The 20,816-nt window shown below is 47.0% G+C and overlaps 1 protein-coding gene across 5 annotated transcripts in view; it reads right to left on the minus strand.

Annotated features, from left to right (window-relative positions):
- Window positions 1–20,816, minus strand: part of ptpn13 (protein tyrosine phosphatase non-receptor type 13) — a 68,031-nt gene that overhangs the window by 15,629 nt on the left and 31,586 nt on the right. For 4 of the 5 annotated variants that reach the window (XM_036528273.1, XM_036528274.1, XM_036528272.1 and 1 more), the window contains exons 8-24: window positions 14,260–14,352; window positions 13,267–13,363; window positions 11,706–11,892; window positions 11,320–11,394; window positions 10,744–10,918; window positions 10,098–10,248; window positions 9,593–9,731; window positions 8,912–9,064; window positions 8,277–8,459; window positions 7,696–7,858; window positions 6,700–7,126; window positions 5,910–6,016; window positions 5,166–5,222; window positions 3,111–3,200; window positions 2,541–2,648; window positions 2,244–2,375; window positions 411–868 (exon numbers count right to left, since the gene is read on the minus strand). In XM_036528273.1, coding sequence (XP_036384166.1) covers window positions 411–868; window positions 2,244–2,375; window positions 2,541–2,648; window positions 3,111–3,200; window positions 5,166–5,222; window positions 5,910–6,016; window positions 6,700–7,126; window positions 7,696–7,858; window positions 8,277–8,459; window positions 8,912–9,064; window positions 9,593–9,731; window positions 10,098–10,248; window positions 10,744–10,918; window positions 11,320–11,394; window positions 11,706–11,892; window positions 13,267–13,363; window positions 14,260–14,352 — 2,795 coding nt within the window. The remainder of the gene's footprint in view (window positions 1–410; window positions 869–2,243; window positions 2,376–2,540; window positions 2,649–3,110; window positions 3,201–5,165; window positions 5,223–5,909; window positions 6,017–6,699; window positions 7,127–7,695; window positions 7,859–8,276; window positions 8,460–8,911; window positions 9,065–9,592; window positions 9,732–10,097; window positions 10,249–10,743; window positions 10,919–11,319; window positions 11,395–11,705; window positions 11,893–13,266; window positions 13,364–14,259; window positions 14,353–20,816) is intronic. The other variant, XM_036528275.1, reaches the window with a different exon arrangement.

Raw genomic sequence — 20,816 nt, forward strand, 5'->3', positions numbered from 1 at the left:
GCTTATTAGGGGAAATATTCCTTAGAGCTGAAACACTAAAACACTGCATGAAACCTATTACCTAGATTCATATTCTGCTACAAATGCGTTACAGGGACGTGGCACTGACAGAACTCACTGGTTAATGGGGGTGAGGCTTAATAGTGGCTGTTGTGTGATTTACAGAGGTTTAATGAATCAGACATTCCTGCTCAGCGGTCAGAACTGTAGCACAACCGCACTCATCACATGTTGACTATAAATTTACAATGAATAAGCTATTTTGAGAGACCTGTAATGACAGCTGTCATTTAATGGCCAGTTTGTGCAGACACACACACACACACACACACACACACACACACACACACACACACACACACACACAAACGTGTGTGTGCATAGTATACAGCACACACAAGTGACATTACCTTCTTAAGCTTTTGATTCTCCTGGCTACTCGAGTATGTGTCTTCGTCCATGTCTGAGTCCCCTCTGTCCGAATAATCCGGTTCTTTGGGCACCTCTTGGACCTTAGCTTTCCTGGTTTTAGGGGGCAGTGCCGGGGGGACAGCGTCGACGGCGATGGGCCGATCGGAGGGGAAGGGGAGGGTCGCGGCCGTCGGCGTGGCCTCGGTGACCAGGCCGCGGGGGAAGCCGTTGAGGTGGGACTGAGACAGGCTGGCGCTCTCTGTCCGGGAGTCCTGGGAGCTCAGGCTCTCCTGCCGCCTCCCCGAGGACACCGTGGAGGGGACCACAGAGGCAGGGGGCGGGGGGCTGGGAGTCCCGGCATGCTCCTCCGATGACGACTCATAGTCCATCTCCTGCCTCTGCCCGGGGGGCGTCATGCGACCCCGGCTCTTGAAGTGGGCCAAGGCTGAGGGAGACTCTGAAAAAATGCAGACACGTTCAGTCTTCAGCCTGAGCAACAGGGAGGCACACAAAGAACCTAAGAACAGACATGATGGCACTGGCCCGTGTCATTCACAAGCACTGTCGCTCTTACAGTGAAGCTGTACACACACAGACACACAGACATACACACACACAGACATACACACACACACAGACATACACACACACACAGACATACACACACAGACAGACATACACACACAGACATACACACACACACACACAGCCTGACATGCCTGACGGCCTGAGATGACACAATGTCACCAAGACAGTGACACTGAAAGATTCTGCCAGTGCTGCTCTCCAAACAGGAAACTCGGTGCTTGGAACCAGAAAAGCTCTGGGATTTGTCCAATCAGAGGCAGATGCCATGTTGGCCGCTTCAACTCATGTGCCACAGCAGGCTCACAAGAGCACATAAAGAGATACAAGTTGACTAGGCTGGGCTGACTCCCCAGAAGTGAGGTGTCCCCTCACTTAGCCAGCTTGCTCGTTACTTTCAGCTCTGGTCAAACTGTGTGTGATCACATTCAACAGCTGACTGCTCACCGAAACGGTCAACAGCCAATGGAATCAGAAACCGAAAAATACTGGCCAGAGTTGGGGCACTGACTCAGCTGTGCTGGTCTATGATATCCCTGATCCACCCGCAATGAGCTATTGAAGGACTCTGAGCTCAATCCTCTGCCTGGAACAACAGATGAGACCTGGCCAAGCGAGAACGCACTGCTTATTTCCCCCTCTGGTCCAGGTGATGCCATGTGACAACTCAAGCTTCTAGGAATTAACCTGGTACGCCAGACTGGTAGGACTAAATTAAGGCTTGTCGATATGGTTACTAGCACATCTGCACACAAAAAAAAATGCCCTAAAACTAATAAAAGGTCCAGTTAAATGAGGAAACTGTGTGTCATTTTATGCTGGTAGCAATTACTTTTACAGAAAGAACTGACTTAAAAACCACTATGTGCACCAACTTAAAATTAGGCTTGACACTTCAAGGAAAAGCAAGATGACAATTAAATACGGCTGCACTGGTATTTGGTAGCGTATGGAAAAATTTAGGCCAATTGTTTTGTAGTTTTTTTGCAGTGTTTATAACTGACCAAAAACTATAAAGCTACTGCAAGGCTATCGCATTTTGTGATGACAGACTTATGCACACATGCATATTTGCAAGTGTATAACGTATTTGCAAGTGTATTATGTTGTGTATATGTACTCATTTTGACAGCAAGAGCAGCTAACATAAGACTGCAGTGGGAGAAAACTGGACGGTTCAGCATGGCAAAAAGTACAGAGCTGGATGTCACACAGTGTGATATGTTATGTGTTGCTGGACGGCATACCTTCGTACAGCCTCTCCTTGGGCTGAGAGACGACCAGCGTGACATCATCTGGGGTGTTCTGGAGGATCTTTACGGCTGAGTCGTGCGGGAGTCCCTCCAGGTTTACATCGTTGACAGATATCAGCCGGTCTCCTGGGAAACACAGCCCCCCCCCCCCCACCAATGCCGTCAGTAACTACAGATACGGGACATTTCAGATATTGATTCAGAGGATTGCACTGCAGTGAACCAATGCTATTTCTGCCAGTTATTTTGGCCTTCCAGTGTTGGCGGCACAGTTTGGTCTGGCCTGCGCACCTGGTTTCAGGCAGCCGTTGAGGTCGGCCGGTCCCCCGGGGGTGATGGAGCTGACGAAGGTCCCCAGGTCCATTCGGCCCGAATTCTCCCCCCCAACGATCTGAAATCCTGCAAGAGCCCATTGACGATGCTTCACTTCACACATCCACATAGACCAATATGCCCATAAAATAAATTGCACCAAAACGTAAGATCAGGAAAGTACTAAACATATGCATGTTTTGTACCCGTTTTGGTACATTTGGTACCTATCTGAACACTAATGCTATGTATTAGAAATGCATGACCCATGCTGAGAAGCAGAATGGTCAACAGTCAGAATGTTCCAGTTTTAAGCAATGCTACGCCAGAAATTCAAAATCATTTATTTCTTTTCGCTCGGTCATTAATCATGGTTTAAACTGTTTGAACTGGCGCCTGACCATTCTAAATAATCCGAAACTGTTGAAAGACATGTGGCTCAGGTCCGATAACCCTTCTCAATAAACTGAAGGATTTACCGCGGTCCCTGCAGTGATGCCACGGAACCCCACATACCCGTTCGGTCAGGCGTCACGAGAGGAGACTCACCCAGGCCGTACTTCACGTCCTTCTTCAGATTCACGGTGGTGATGGCCCTCTCGGGAGAAGGCAGGGCGTTCAGCTTCTTCTTCAGGGAATCTGTGCGAAACGCCAGGCGGGAGCGCTTGTTAGACACCCGGCTGAACCGAAATAAGGCAGCTGCTCTCAATCTGTGGGGGCCAAGGCAAACTGATACTCGACAGTCTGGAGCGTGTCTCTGGCTACCGTTACCGCAAAACAAAGACAATGTGAGGAAACAAAACGCTGTCTACGATTTACTTGCTGTTTAATGGATGTGAGGTTGCAGATTACCGGCATCGTATCTGAGCTCAAGTCGCTTGTCTCTAACCAGCGAGAGGAGTGAGGCACCCTGGTCATGCAACACACCATGCAGAACACTTCAAACGGCGACACGAATCGTTTGTGAAAAATGACTAGCTAAGTGCAAATGGACGGCATGTCTCCGCTATCGCTGTGACTAACTCATTACCAGCTATGACTCTGTTAACAACTGGGCAGCGGCAAAGCAACCAGCACTACCTCGTCAGGCGGCTCTAATCAATTACACGGGGAATGAAGGGGCTTAGCCGTTAGCGTATCTATATATCCTCGCCAGACGGCACTGCACGCGGCCTGAGGCTCAGCGCGGCTGGCCTGTGAGGTCCAGCAGCGTGTGCGGCCTGCTGCAGGCGGACGCCTCGGATTCCGTGCCAGGCATGACGACACCGAGCTCATAAACAGAGCGCGGAACTCGATACCATTGAAACGCAGTGCGTGTTGAGTCCTGCCCGCCAGAGAAAAGGCACTGAACAGCGCCTGATTGGGGTGAATTGGATTTTTTCAGCTGAGTGACCTTTCACAGCAGAGGAGAGGACACTTTGCGAAGTTTGGGACAGAGCCATTCTCTCAGACAAAGCCGTCCTTGTACACACCTGCAGACACCATTGTTACCGCAGGAGCATGTTATAACAGTACGACAAATTAGAAACATGCCTACATACCAACTATTCAGTAAGTCCCAGTACTGACTGCTACTTCTAACTGTGCATTTAAATAAATAAAAAAAAATCTTTGATGTGAAGACATCAAAGGGGCACTGAATACATGAATAGGTATATATACACGCTTCTGGAAGTTTTTACAAAAGACAATATAATCAAAAAAAAATCTGATGCACTCTTGTGTTTTATGTGAGATTTCAACATACGGCCAGTAAACATGCATCTGATTATCCTACAACAGTTACACTACTTATTTGATGTCAAACCCCTAGAAATTTGAGCTTGTGAATTAACATTCTTTTTCTTTATTTTTTTTTTTCCCGAAAGTAGCTGTAACTTAAATAATTATCACTCACTGGCTGATAGAGGTATGTCAACAGCTTTACCAACTGCTCTCATCGTATGAGCTGAAATGCTTATAACTGCTGTCATTGTTTGAAACTTAATACAGAATGATGGTAAATATGAGCAAGTATGCAGAAATTCCGAGCAGTTAGGAAGAAAATCATCTGTGGGAAATGACAGAAAATTAAGCTCTCATACAGCACAGATCATTAGGGTGGCTCATTCAACAAAATGGACTGCAGACTCAGATATGGCTTGATGGTTTTCAGTGGTGTGACCAGAGGGGCTTGATCAACGTGTCATACATGCATGCAAAACTCCATGCGCACACAGCAAAATGTAGCCATTTGCTTGGAGTTAATGGCCATTTGGCAACTGCAAAACGCAGTCTCTGAAGAACATGCTCTCGGTGGGAGGGAGCTAAGTGCAAAGACTCTCACATATCAGGCTACCGTTGCGTTTGCCTGCGAGTGTGAGGGAAACAGTGTGTGAGAGAGAGAGAGAGAGATGAGAGAGAGGTGAGCGTGTGACAGAGATAAAATATCAAAGAAATGCGCTTTTACCTGAAGCAGATGTCTTCAAGAATGGTAGAGAGAGAGAGAGAGTAGTAGGAGACAGTGACAGAAGACAGTACAGCCAAATTATATTCCACAGAGCAGAGATTTAAAGGAAACACAAGTGCAGGGCACAAACGAGAAATGATCCGACACCAACCTACCATTGACTGTCAAAGAGGCAGGGGAGGAGGGCAAACCAGAACTATGCATGCTTATTCCTGAAACAAGAGTCAACAAAATATGATTCTTCTGTTCGTCTGATTCAAGAAAGAGAAAAAAAGCACAAGCAAACGTTCCTATGGTTCACATTACGTGTTTGTGGTTTTAAGTGCTGTCTTCACTAAATAGTGAAAGAATGAATCTTGGGTTTAACAGCATCTTGAGCTAAGCAATTAAAATTAGGGGCATGAAATAAGATGCAGTAAATGGAAAGTGCCAGAAAGGCAGCTGTTAGGTTTTGCTCATAGTTTCACTGATATCTGCAAAATGACTTAAGAGCAAGCTCTTGCACAACAAGAACATGATCGATTTAGCAGTAATTAGACCACACAAAATACGTAACGTATACAATATCCAGGTTTATGTAAACAATGGCATATAAAGAGTAATGCATATAAAATATGTTGCATATAAAAAGACAAATGTCACAGGAATAATGTTTACAGTTCTCAGGTTTCCTGCTTTGAATAGAGACAAAGAGGGAAGATTCAGCCCAGGGGTTTATCTCTGCAGGTTTGACAGAGATGTCATGGAGTAGAGGAGCCCCGATAGAAGCCACCGTGAGAGAGGAAGAGGGAGGAGCGCCTGCACCCCTGAGGCCCATTTACTACGCTGCAACATGGAGAGGCACAGGAAATAGCGTGGAGACAGCCAGCTACAAAGCCTGACGGGCGAGGGGTCCTGACCTACGACATAAGCGTGGCCGGCGTCTTCCAAGGAGGAGGAGTCCGACTCCTTCTTGAATCTCTCGGGACTCCAGCTGGGGCTGGCATGGGGCTTCGGGCCAAAAAGGCTGCAGGGTAAAAAAAAAAAAAAACACCTCAGGAGAAGCAATTAGCATAGCCAGCGGAGCAGAACAAACATAGAGCGCGGCCTTCTGGACTTGTGTGAGCTGAACGACAGCGCTGGGGTGGTGTGGACATCAGACGGGAGGGCTACACGCTTGTACATCCGAGTGCACTGATCAGACGCGCTCGTTTACGCGCCGCGGAGAGCTGCTGACACACCGCAGCACCGCTCCAGTCCTCTACTGCAGATGCAACATGTCCTACACGCTTTAATTGACCTGAACAGATTCGGTGAAGGAATGGCGCTGGCACAGAGAGAGCCTGGCCTGTATCAGCAGCTGAGGAGATTGTTAGAGCTGCAGGTAAGGCTCTCTGACAGCCTCTTCCACTGGCCTGAGAGGACCCGCAGGATAATGAGCTCAGAGCACGCACTCCCGGTCCTGGGGTCGTCAGGCAGTGGTGTCAGTCTGTTTTCATTCCCTTATGCACCTAACTTCCACTTTAAATGTATTAATTAAAAATGGCTCATTTGCATCGATCTGCTGTGAACCGAGACCTCACAGTGCAGGGCTGTCAATAAGTGCATGCAGGGGGACTCGAGGGAGAGAGCCAAATGGGGTCGAGATCACCTGGGGATGGAGATGAGAGAAGGGCTGAAATGAAGCCGCTTCCTGTGTAAGAGACTGACCTGTCCTGCTTGCGGGCGAGGATGGAGTCGGTGTCGGAGCTGGCGCGGTGGTGGGAGGCCAGCAGCTGGGCCCGTGTCAGGCTGCTCTGGGATTGGCTGCTGAGGGTCGGCGCCCGGCTCTCGGCCGGCTCGGGCACCTGGCCCAGGTTGTGGTGGGAGCGGCTGAGGAGCCTGGGGTTGGGGGTGGAGCCCAGGCCCAGGCCCAGGCCCGGGCCCGGGTACGGGGGGTCCCCCGGGAGCAGCTGGAGCCGCCCCGGGGGGGCCTTGTTCAGGGCCACCTCCGAGTAGGAGATCCTCTTCAGGTGGTCCGAGTCGGGGTGGCCCGCGGAGCTGGGCGCCAGGCTGGCGGCGCTCACCGCCCGGCCCATCTCACACGCGGCGGTGGCCGGCCCGCCCGAGTACTGCAGGCTGCTCAGGGGGGAGTTCTCTGCGGGGGGAGGGGGGGGGGAAGACGGGCTCTTAAATCACATGGCTTTTTACCCAAAGGTGTCCGCCTGTCCATCGATCATTCTTTGTTTGGGCGCCCATCCCTTATCCAGACTGACTCACTGAGCAATCAAAAATACTGCAGCAATCTATCATCCACACAGTATACCTGTATTACAAATTAAAAGGTTTCATAACGTTTAATCGTTGAGCCTTTGTAACTATAATGTGATGAACACGGAGGATTACTTTTTGTCTGGTTAAGCCCAGACAGGTTAAAAAATGATGGGTGTGTGATGTCACGTCTAAGAGGGGACTTGGCTCATGTCTGATGCTTCACAGCTATGCTTAAAAAGCAAAACTGCGGTTACCACAAAATCTGATAATACAGAGGGATACATTTCTCAATCTATCAGATCAGTTTGATTGTAAACATTCTAAATAAGCGAGATGTCTGAATTGGCCACAGCAGTCCGATTCTCTCAGAGGCTTGTTAGCGTGATTCTGAACGCGCGCTTCAGGCAGTTGGCGCGGATGGGTTTTCTGGCAGCCGACGCGCTAACCCCTCACCGATGTCCTGCAGCTCCTGGTTCTTCTGGCGCGCCTTCATCTGCAGGTGGAACTTGTGCTGGTCGGAGCAGAGCTGCAGCAGGTACTGGCAGGTCTTGTTGCTGTCTGTCTGGAAGAGGTGCTTGATCCCGTCCGAGTCGTTCTGCAGGCTGATCTTCTTTTTCTGCGGGGAGGGGGGGGGGAGGGGAACGCGGGTTTGAGAGAGAGGAGACGGCATACACGCCCAGGCGGGGTTTAAAGCTCCCACGCCTGCCGCTCCCAGAGACTCCAGCCAAAAGGACACAATGCGGTGAATAACAAACGGGGAAGACCCAAGTGCTTCCTTTCTCTTTCAACCACTGTCGTCATGCATGTAAGCGCACACAAACACACCTATTTTACCGTGAAGTAGGGGTGCGGACTACTGGCTAAACAATATGACACAATATAATTATCTATTACAAGAGCTCTGTTATTATGAATAAAAATACATAAACAAAACGTCAATGGCATGGATCCATTCTCACGCGCACCATCGACACGGCTGTGTTGTTGCTTTTCTATCAGTGCATTAAAATGAACTGTTATCGTTACGCCCGTACCGTGAAGGAGATCTTCTTTGTCTCTCTCCAGGGGAACCTGAGGACAGGGGTGCGGGCTCCGTTGAGCACCTCGAAGATGAGCACGCCCTTGGAGTAGACGCCCAGCATGATGCCCGTCTGGGACCTCTTCTCGGGCAGCACGCGGTGGAAGTGAACCCCGTACTCCGTCAGCCTCTGGCTCACCTGTGGGACGGACAAAGAAGTCAGATCCGGCCAGAGGGGCGAACTAGTGCAGTTTAAACATGTGGAGCTTGCGGGCATTTAAACATGTAGACCCTATAGATGCAACATGTGAGTAGACAGTACATATTCATAAGTGACACTGCATTTTAGAATGAAATGTCTGTTTTTTTTCCCCTCCCGTTTTTATGCAAAGAAAGGTTTTCTACACATTTTTATCAAGAGTTTTATGGTATTCTATAGGATCTACCCATCCAAATAATAACAGGTTAACCACAAGAAAGGGTGTGATCGCCCGCTACTACTAATGTAAAAAATAAAGACATAAATGGATGTTGGGAGGCTTTTTGCATTTTGTTCAGTGCAGCAAAATGACCCCACATCCTAGGAACAGAAGAGCATCCGATGCAGACTTGCGCTGAGAGTGAGGGCGCTGCTCCTGTGCGGGACGGTACCTTCAGGAACTCGAACTCCGCCTCTGCCTCGGAGGCTCCGTAATAGGCGCTGTGCAGTTTGGGGAGCTCCTCCTTGATGGAGGTCTGGTCCATCTTGTCCAGCACAGATGCGGGTAGGTAATGTTCAAGTCTGAAATATGTTTTCCCGTGCAGCTGAAACGGAAGAGGATGACTCATCGGCGGCTGGGAAACGCTGAGAAGGGCACCATGTGCTTACTAAAACTGTGCATGCGTGCTTATGTGTTGGCGCTGCTTTTCATCTTGGCGCTACATTTGCTGAACGTGGTCCTAGCTAACCTGCACTTCTTGTCTCGGGTGAAATAACGCCTTCTTGCTCGTGTGAAATGCACTTGTTGCATCTTTGTATTGCCATGACAATCTTGTATGTCACTGGATAAGACTGACTGTCCCCCAAAAATACTGAACAAAGTAACATGATTAAAATGAACCAATGAGCATTTTATCTGGTGAAAATTACCCCTAATTGTCCATAGCTTTGTGCGGCGTTTATTGTGCAGAGCAGAGAACATGGTAAACCAAAGAAAAGACTTGAGATTGCAATCCCTTCTAGGATACAGTTGACGTGCATTGTGCCTGAATTACATCTGTAACATAAAGCAGTAAAAATAAACCATGTAAAGAAGGATAATGTTGGGAAATGAACAGATGACTCTGAGGTACCTCAGGCTGGTAATCTCCAAACTCTGCCTGGAGGGCCAGCGACGCCAGCAGCATGGCGTTCTCCATGTCACATCGCATCCTTTCTTCCAGGATATCCTTCCGCAGCTGCAGGTAGTACTGGTGCTTGGTCATGGTGTGCCTGGAGAGAAAGGCAATGGTCATGGTGTAAAGAGCCTATTTATCTGTCAGAGTCACAATTATAGCAACAGGTTAATCCCTTTAAATATTAAATAATTCCTTTATAAACTATAATCTGATGCACATACACACATACATACATATATATGTATATGTATGCACAGCAGATAATTGTATGTGTCTGCATATATACACAAATATATATATCATATATTATATATATATATATATATATATGCGCGTGTGTGTGTGTGCATCTCTCTCTCTCTGTATATACATATATACATATACACGTGCAATATATATTATCTTGCTCTGTGAGATTTGCTCTCGCTGCATGTGGTTTTCTCTCTAAGTTCACTCGTACTGTATGAGGGTGACATCATCCAGGAAAAACTTGATGCGGAAGAACAGACTGAAGTTGACTTCGGGTTTCTTTTTCTTGGGCTCTTCCTTCCAGCCCTCGGGCGCAACTTTGGAGAGTTTGGCTTCGGGATCAATGAAGAAGAACTCGTTATCTGCAAACGAGAGGTGACAAGAGGAGGTGATGCGAGATCTGAATTCTTCATCTGCAATGCCCAGATGCAGAGGTGAGTCATCGATGCTAACAAAGTAGCCAGCCCAGGAAGCCATATCCTCACGCTGTTCAGGACAAAAAAAAAATCTAAGCCAAATTAACTGCAAATTTGGCTCTATTGTGCAGAATTTTTTAAACCCCCCTTACATGCTGTGCGTCTTTAAGCATATTTAGATGCTCTTGGAATGCACCCAGTGTATTCTGAATTGTTCCAGGCAATTCTCCAGTGGCTTAATTGGTATAATCATTCAAACAGCTCCACAGTGTTTGTCAAAGTAAAGCGTTTACGCTTATCATGATTACAGCATTTCTCGGAGTTAAGAGCACTTTAAAAGGTAACTAGGGTGGTTCTGCCGTGCACTTTCTGACGTGTGTTTGCGCAGATGCTGTGAAAACCGAGGGCTGGAAGGTTTTCAACGGCTGCTGACGCCCTTACCTTTCAGATAGGCCAGGCCAAACAGGTGGTGTTCCACCAGCCCCACGTGTGCCACCACCATGTCCAGCACGTCCTTGCAGATGGCCTTGGCGTCACAGCTCAGCTCCAGCCGCTGTCCGTTGAGCAGCACCACGCCCACCTTCCGCTGGGCCTCCTCCATTTTGCCTTTCTTATTCTGAGGGGGTGATGGACAGAATTACCCACACGCCTCCCCCAAAGCCTCACACTGCATTCTGGGTAATTCTGTCACACAGGTACCCGAACAATGCTCTGCGCTGTGTTTAATTTGCGTTTCTGTTCCTCATCGGATGTGCTTCGCAGGTACTGTGCTGTTCTGACAGCCCATAATTAGTTTTCGAGGTAAGCGGATATCCCCCCAGCGCGACTCCTCTGAGTCACCGGCGCTCTGCTACGACGTGGTCCGCGCCCGCGACTCCTTTCCTGGAGGAGCGCGGGATTTCACGGTTTGATTCCCTGTGCCGTTAATGTCTTACAGCATCGCGCATTAAATTGTTCATGTGTTCCGCTCCAGTTTAGCACAAACAAAACCCTCGAGCGGAGTGCGGCGGGCCTCACCATTAATGAAGACGGAACGCTCAGGGCGACACACGGCTCGCTGGTCATCTTAACAAACTCGGGGCCGAAGAAGTTCTGCGGCGAGACAGGGAAGGAGGCACTTCAATTAAATCAAGGATCCAAAAACAGCTTGAAAAAGATCATCTTAAACTGAAGTAGGCGATGTGTAAATATGCAAATAAATATGCCAAAAATACGCAAAAAAAGACTTCTCACTACAAAACACGTAATTATGTGGCAAACAATTCTTGTGAAATGAGATGTAATAACTAGACCAGATACAGCAACATCTGCTGCTCTCTCCAAGCACGCTGAAGCTTGCTGTGACCATCTGAGATGCTGGTAAAAGGGGGGGGGGGGGGGGGGGGGGCGGTGCGGTCTGGTACCTTCGATTTGCGAAGCGGGAGCGAGGGGTCGAGTGGGCTCGTCCGCAGGGGCTCGTCCCCGGGGTAGAGGCTGGCCCGGGACAGCCGGTGGGCCAGGTGGGCCTGAAGCAGCTGCATCTCCTCCTCCTGCCTCTGCAGCATCAGCTCGGCGCTCATCAGACCCTCCTCCTGCGGCCCCTCGTACAGCCTGCGGAGAGGGGGAGAGAGGGGGAGGGAGGGGGAAAGGCCACAGGGCTGGATGTGAGACTCGAACCGCGACACACACCTCACCAGCACGCCCACTCTCAGAACAGGCGCTCTTTCAGTCAGTGACACACTGAGCACAAGCACTACTGCACAGGCGTAAGTCTGTCACCAGAGGTACTAAGAGTTCATACACTTTCACAAATGAAACAAATGGAGGAAATGATAGCTTCAGCATACATGTAATGTAGCTGGTACTGAGAGATACAGGCAATTCTATGATCACTAAACAGCGCCAATGGAAAAAAAAAAGAAACAAGAAAAAAAAAATCACTGGCGCTGTCTGTAGCTTTCAAAATATATGCTTTTTAAAAATGAGTTAATTCTAAACGGATTAAAAACGAATAAAAAACTGCCAAAGGGATAATAAATAAACACCATCTGAAGCTTCACAGTATGAAAAGATCAACTTAAAACATTACAGGGATCATTTTAACACCATGCTTTTAGCATCAGTGTCAAAGCCAGGGTTTGAAATTAGTCAACGTTGCTGGGGGGGTTTGAGTCTCGGATTTCTAAACCTACTTACATCCTCACCCATCCGCTGTGTGATAACAGAGATTACAGTGAGTGTGCAGAATTCGAAATTTACATCTGAGTGACCTCATAAAAGCGGCTATCTGATCTAGCGTGGGCCTGGCTGTTTGAAGCACACAATGTGATCCGTGTCCCTGCGCCCTGATGCAACGCTGGAAATCCATTATGAAAACACTCTCAGCCTGATTAGCTGTCAGCAACAGCAGCGGGCCTTTGTCATGACACACTGATGCAGAGCAAGGCCAAAGAACCTCACGCGCAATGCACAGACCAGCCACTAGAGGGTGCGGGAGCGCCACATTCGGGCAAACCAACACGTAGCAAGGGTAGTGGGTTTTCTTTAAGTAATGTATAGGCAAGTTTTGAGCAGGTATGAGCATCTGTTGCATGCTGGAGGTGACTGCTTTGCTACATAGTGATATCAGAGTATCAAAAGAGAATACTGGGATATCAAAGTAGAAACCTGACTCGTGTGAACATTTTTGCCCAGCAAGTTGAGCAACATTTTCCATACCTCTCAACTCGCCTCTGCCTGCTTTGAAAGTTAAGCAGATTACACGGGAGGCGTGGGAAAACGTTAACCTCGAGACATGTTTAGCTGAACATTAACCGGCACTTAACCTGGGCCTCGGTAAACAGCCACAGCAAGACTTAAGAGGCTGCGTTCAGAGGACCCTCCAGGGGCTCCGTGGGCATAACAAGCGCACTACAAGGCAGGGAAAGCCTCAGCGGAATGGTGGGAAAGGCACGGTGGGAAGGCGTGGCCTCCTCCCGGTCCTACCTGTGCCTCATGCTGGTGTGGCTGGTGAGGGACAGGGCGTCGTGCTCGGACAGGGCGGCCTGCGACCCGTACCTCCTCACCTCGTCCGGTTTCTTCACTGAGGAAAGAGAGCGGCCCTGTCAGTCGGAGCAGCAGTACGGCGCAGCGCACCAAGTGACAGTCTCCAAACCCAGGGTGGACACTAATGCCATTACCTTGAGCGAGGCACCGAAGCTGCTGCAGTAAAGTGAAATCTATGCAGCTGCACTTGCTAAGCAGTAACTCACATACTGAATCCACGTGGATTCTTATTCACCAAGGAAAACAATATAGATTGTATCCAAGTTATTGCCCATCTCCCCAGTCTGGAAACTGAGGCATATGACGTGGACTCCAATCACTATAATTATATTACGTGGACGCACCTGAATCACGCACAAGCTTCCACACAACCTCTGTTTAGAACTGTACAATTACGCTGTGGATTACAGGGTACTGTTGCCATTTTGGGGAAAATATTAAAGCGTCCCCTCTCCTGGTCTACTTCGAAACGGACTAAGGCCAATTCTGACGTGACAAACTCCGACCTCACAAAGCAGGAAGTGAGAGGTGTGGGTGTGCTCCGGCAGAACACATACTCAGACCCGTTTTTTTTTTTTTTTTCCCTTTTTTGCAATTATACAAAGGAGCACCATACATATTTCAACATTTGTGGGTTTTCTTTTTTCAAACGGATCCCACAGCAGCCAGACTGAGCGACTTCGACTCGCAGTTTCAGCTCGGGGCTTTGCGCGTCCGCCTCTGGTTTTGCCACACCCACTTCCTGCTCTGCGGGATTTGGACTCGGAATATCATAATTTACCATCAGCGGGCATATATTTTTGAAATGGAAAGGCAGCATGAAAAAACATGACTTCATTGTGACTAAAAGATAACATGACTTGATGTTTGCCTCAGATCCACACAGAGCCTTCACACAGAAGCTCTCAGATGCAAACTTTATCGAGGCACTACCTTGTCTGTAGTCAGGATCGGAGGAAGCGACGGATGGGCTTTCGCTGGAAGAGCTGTAATCGCTATGGTATCTTCTGTGGGTGTGAAGAGGGTCTGAAACGAACAAGTCAGTGATCATCGTCTTAGATATTGTGAACACACTTGTGACATCGGGAAGTGTGATTTATGATCACAGAGCAATATAACAATAAAATGTACTGAGAATACAGATCAGACATACATCATTGACCTATTACAGCTTGCCATAAATAAATCATAAACAATACTTATCAGCTACTTCATTTATTTGCATCGTGGGTTAAAACCATACACCGCAGGGGTGTCCAAACCTCTGATTCAAAATTGAAACAGCTGATTCAAATGATCAGTTTGTTATTCAGTAGCTTCAGGAGTTTGTTACGAATTGATCATTTGGTTCCGGTTGTGTTGGAGCAGGGAGAGATCTAAAACATGCAGGACAAGTGGCCCTCCAGGAGAGGTTTGGACACCCCTGCCTTAGAGAGTGTACGGCAATGCTGTACACAGAAAGAGACCTCTTTCCATCACATTAACTTACAAAATGTACCACTAACATACTTTATACACTGCTGAAATTGTTTGTAATTAATTTCAAGAGACACTTGTTAGGTGTTCGCAAGCATTTCTCAGCCTTGTCAGGGCGCCATTTTGTTAGCAAACTTTGAGTCATCTGTCACGGGTGGGCTGGATGCTTCTAAAATCAAAACTGGGCGAGACCGAGGCAGTGCACGTGTCTCCCCGGGGCACGCCGAGTCATTCGAGACGGGCCACAGGAGAGAGTGCGGGTGCTCCCGGGCCTGGCTGGGATGCCCTCGAGCAACAGGATAACCCATCATTAATTCAGAGGTGGAATCGCACGCGGCGTGTGCAACTGCACAGTGAGGGAAACACATCTTCCCCCTGCAAGCCCTCCTTTCTGCACTCCACCAGGACACGGGAGCCAGGAATTTCTCCACAGTTTTAACAGGCCATCGTGAAGTCAAGTGAACAATACAAAAGGCAACAATAAGCTATCAATAGCAGAATTTAGCAAAGATGCAAAATACAAAATAAATAGTTTGTACCAAAAATATATAAATGGAAGTAAATATTGCCAATATCAGGAAGAAATATAATTATCATAAGAAATAAAACAATAAACCAACAAAAGCCATACAGGAGAGGCTGGGGTGAAATATTTTCCCACTGCTCCTTTGCCTAGTGCGGTCTTCGGTTTAGCTAAAATGGAAGCTGAGGTTATCTGAGCACTTGGAGTCTCCAAGTGTCTTCTGCCAAGTTTTACCTGAATTACATTAACCCATTATTAATTATCTCTTCCACAAATGAAAGCAGTGTCCTTTGGTTGGAAATATACCCAGATTTGAAAATATAGTGCAGTATCATTCCACAGTCAAGTCCACATCGGCACAGCCATGAAATGAAATGTTTTTTTAAAACGACTCAATCCCCTTTGAAAGAAATTGACTTTGTATGAAACAGTTACATAAACCAAACACAGGAAGAAAAGTCAGTGCCAGCACCATGTCCACTGAACTCTGCCCACAAATACTTGATCTTCGATATCATTTATATCTAAAGTACTCAGGAACGAAACAGCAAGTAAAATCTCCAACAAATGAGAGAGGCAGAAAACTGAGATTGTGGTCTTGCATGGGTTACTTTTCACGTACTGAGTGCTGAAGAATCCACTTAAAACCGGAAAGCCCAGTCCAAAAGCCAGCACATGCTGCATAGTTTGAATAAATGCCATTCTTCAGGGGCTGCTCACCCATAACACCTCTTGCTTCATTGGAAACAATGGGTTTCGCTTCTACTTTAGCCATCCTTAAGTAAACAATTACTCACAGCGACATTTTAGCGGTGGCAGTCATGGTGGACCGGTTCCCCTGTACTTCACTATTACCAGAACTGACATCCCCCCCAAATCATGGCACATCTAACATTTTGGAAGCCCAGAGTGTGTGGGATTCAAGTCTTTGTGGTGATGTCATACAGTACTGTTCCTTCCACCTGAAAGATCACTAAAGAGACGACTGGCCTCCTGACACCGAGAACTCTTGCTTGAAAATCTGTGTAGGAGCCTTCATTTCAGCAAACGCAGGGGGAAAATGTGGACATGGAACATCAATAATAAGCGCCTCTTGAAAACCGCTCTCCGCACTGCTTCACAGACGGACACCTTTTGTGTCTATTTTGCAGCTGTTCAGCTGTTGGGGCGTACGAGAGCGCATTATTTCAGCATGCGTAAAAAAAGAGACGGAGAACAAAGGGCCATCGGGCCGGGGGGGGGGGCATCTGTCTGCAGAAGCAGCGCAAGAATCTCTCGGGCCGACCTCTCTGTCAGCCTCGCAGGAAGTCCGGCCCACTCGCGCGCCCCCCCCTGCTTCCTGGCGGCTCCTGCAGCTGCCGCGGCGCAGCCGGATGATTCACCGGGCCCCCGGGCGCGCGGGAGAGGCCCTCGAGCGCAGCGCCGTGTCGTCACTCTGCCCTGTGGTAACCTCTCCGAAAACGTAGGTGTCAGAACAGGCCTGTTACAGCACTTACAGACAGGTCTGAAATCGTTATACAATACAGGCGTGGTTCTTCCTCCTCTGCTAAAGCCATGATTGAGTTTCCAGTCAGGCAACGGCAAACGGCTTTGGGACTCCTGCGGCTGTGTTTAAGGTTTCATCGGAACGGTCTCCGGTCTGGAAGGTTCACTGTGATCCATGATGGCTTCCCCCAACAGAATCTGGTAATTGCCCTGCCTCACCTTTGTTAATATTTAAAAATTAGACCAGGTTAATAAAGAAGATGCTCTACTTAAGGTCACAAGGTTCAAAAATCAACGAAAGCCTTGGCAAACACGAAACAGCTATAACCTCACAGCAGTTAAGTGGTCACATCAGATCAAGTGATCATCTTCATGCTACTTTATTGGATGTACCTAGCAATTCACTCTGGATAAGCGCATCTGCCAAATGGCGTTAAAGTAATGCATTGTAATCAAAATCAAAGCTTTGAAGACAACAATGGGTCATCTGATGTATGCTGCACAGGCTTCAAGAAATGAAGCTACAAAGGTTGCACGAAAATGTACTCATTTTAGTTTGGTTCAAACAGCAGTTGGCAGGAGAATAAAGTGTTCTGTGCTCTCCACAGGAGTTTCCTGGCTGTTTTTCTCTTCACCTTCCACCCTCCCCACTGACGTTCCCCTAAGAGACGCGGCCCCACGTGAAAAAGCCGAAATCATCATCATTGCCTCTACCCTAACCGTCAGAGTTGGCGTTGCGGTCCGTGGGAGGCTAATGGTAACGGCGTGGGTCACGACCAAATCCTCCACAGGGCTGTAATGTGGCGGAAACCGTCCAAATGACCGCGTTAAGCCCGTGCTGGAGCGCGCCCACGACTAATGCGGAGCAAACATTTTCGATATCAGCGCTCTCCTCGCCGCAGTGCTTTCCCCCCAGTGGGCTGATGATGGCGGTGAAGGAAAAGGAAGGGAGGGGGAAAAAAAAAGATTAATGAGGCAATTACCTATTCATTCACAGGGACAGATCAGGAGGGCTCCATCTGTGTGAACTATTAATCTCTACAATGGGTCTATCTGAGGGAGAGACGCACAGAATCTGCAGGAGACATTCACAGCAAAAAAATAGATTTCTTGATCATTTGCGGTTGTGTTTCTCTACACCAACATTAACTTGTGTGGCGGGTCTTCATCAATCAACAACAGTGGGATACTACCATAAATTAGGATAGCAATCCAAACTTCACTCGTTTTGTCACTCGAACCCAATCGTTTTTGAAAATACCGGGGCTGATATTAAACGGGGTGTATTAAAACAGGGAGGCACAGAAATATAGTTAACGCACATCTGCAATGTCACACACGTCCATCACAGCCCCACACGAAATGGCGCATTCCCTCACAATAATACACAGAAGTGAAACTGCAAAGTGGTTCACACTGTCAAAGAGGACGGGATTCGTTTGTGGCAAATGCTTGTGGCTGAAGCGCTCTTACGTCAACCAGGAAACTCATCAAAATATATGGTGCATCACCTGACGGCTACAGAAAACCACACCACCATTCCCCAGTATTTGTCAACATCACTTTGTTATCTGCAAGTGTATGCAGATAAAGGTCTAATGTGTGTCACACGACACTCGCACAATGGAACATCACCCGCGTTCCAGAACAATGCCCGTAATATTCCTCAGAGGTGTGCCAGAACCTGTCTTAGAAAAAAAGATTTCTCCTGCACGGTTAAACCAGTGCCAGACAAATCCACTTGACAGCATTTTTATTTACAGTTCATGTCAGTTTTGTCTATGCCCTCCTTGTAATATTACATTACATTATTGTCATTTGGCAGATGCTGTTATCCAGAGCAACTTACCCAGTGCATCTAATCGAATAGCATTAAAATGAACATGACACCGCTAACTAGGGCCGTACTGAAAAATTCGAAGCGTCGAAGCTTCGTTCATTGAATTGGCATTCGATTGTGAAATTAAGCATTCGACTATTAGGATGGGTGCTCAGTTGCAGTTTTGAGGTTATTGCTACTGTAATACAAGAAATTTAGATGTCAAAGTGGCCTACTTTTTATTATCATTTAACATAAACAATTTTGCCAATAAACTGTGGGGCGTCAAGGGTAATAGACCTTCTTCCGTAGACAGAACGCCTTCTGTGCTACAAAACACATAAATTCATTATGAAACCATGTAACACCGTAACGCGTTTTGTCCATGAAAAACACAAACACGTTAGCATTGTGTCCACAAAATATTGGGGGCGCATACTTTTGTGCACAGAAAAGAAAACGGATGATTTCTGTCGTGCACCGAATTGACCGGTGTGCTTTTCATTTTGTGGAAAAAAGAAACTCATTTTGTAGACAAAAGTAATTTGTCTACGTAATTGATGTCCGAAGCCAGCATTTATGCTTTTGTGGCACGAAATGCAGAATGTGCTATACTATCATCATTCCATGCCATCGAATGTTCATTTTGTCCACTTAACTGCTATATTACTGAAAGTATGATGTGCACGAAAGGGATTTAGCACAATATATTCCGTGACAGAAGGCAGTTACAGAAGGCATTCTGTCCGCAAAAGCAAAGGCTTGAACTTTTGCAGACATTGGTGTTTTGCTTAAGTACAAAATTAATTACGTTCATAGGCTATATTACTGAAGGGATGATGCGCATGAAAGGGCTTTGGTACGATACATTCCGTGAGTCAGCAGTTTACGGAATGAATCATGTGTCATGAAAACGCACAGCAATAATGTTCTTTCACTAAAGCAAATGCCAGTTGAAATTTTGTAGACAGAACTGTGTCTTACATTCATCTGGTCACTTACGAAACGCCAAAACAGGCCAAACCGATGATGTGACAGCACACATTCGAAGCTTCGTTCGAAAAAGGTTGGCTGAAATTCAATTGGCAAAAAATGGCATTCGACACAGCCCTACCGCTAACCAAACAAGAACAAGGGTCAGTGCCATACACAGTGTTGAGATCACGAATGTGTGCCTAGATTGACAAGTACAAAGCAGTATGTACAACTTAAGGACTATACCGTTCAAAATATAATGCTAACACATATCACAACCATGCAAGTAAACCTCAACATACCCCCTTACATAAAACCCTAAAATACACTTCCACATAAATAACTTCACTAAGAGGAAGAAATGAGCTCCGTTGGTTAGGGAGGTTGAGGTAATATTTCAGTTTCATGAGGTAATTATGATATCAACATATTATGAAATAAAAATGAACATTTTAAAAGTTACAATAACATTTGTTTCAAGTATTACGCAGTGTGTAAATCCTGAGCAACAGACAAGACACTAAGTCACATTTGTACTGTGATTTTACATTAGTCCCACAAGTCTATGGGGGCAGCCAGTGGCGTTTATTTATATTGTACTGTTATCAAGAATAAATCTCCCCCTTTCATTCCAGAGGCTCAAGGCAAATAAAGATGATTCCAATGATAATTAAACCAAGATGAGGCAGCAGCCAAGGTAAGCAAATTGTAGCATAATAATGTAGGTTATTTAAAATGGGGTAGTGCCGTGACAAATTCCACTGGAAACACTGGGAATGCATAAGTACTATTTCCAATTTCACTTCTTTAAGTCTCATTTCCCTTCATTTCATAGTGTGCGTGTGCATCCTCTTGATCCTCAGGAAATCAGGGTGTGCTGAGATGATTAAATAGATATTACAGCTAAAGCTGAAATTTACCTTCACGGACAAACTGGGTTATGTGTTCAGAATCTGGATTAAGAGTTAGGAGTTGCGGCCTGGAAAACTAATCAATACTCTGCTGAAGTGGAGAAAAACGCACTGCAAATGAGTAGTTAACCAGGTAGGCTCCCGATTCTTTTTAAAAAACAATATGTGACTACACGGCATTAGGGGAAAGTATCTGGGTCATGGCTACTTTTTTTGTACTGAAAACTCAGACAAATCAGAATTTCTAAAGCTCTGTAATAACAGCCTACTCTCCTGGTTTGTGACCACATACATTAACAAG

Source organism: Megalops cyprinoides, chromosome 5 (genome assembly GCF_013368585.1).
Source record: "Megalops cyprinoides isolate fMegCyp1 chromosome 5, fMegCyp1.pri, whole genome shotgun sequence".
NCBI lineage: Eukaryota > Metazoa > Chordata > Actinopteri > Elopiformes > Megalopidae > Megalops > Megalops cyprinoides.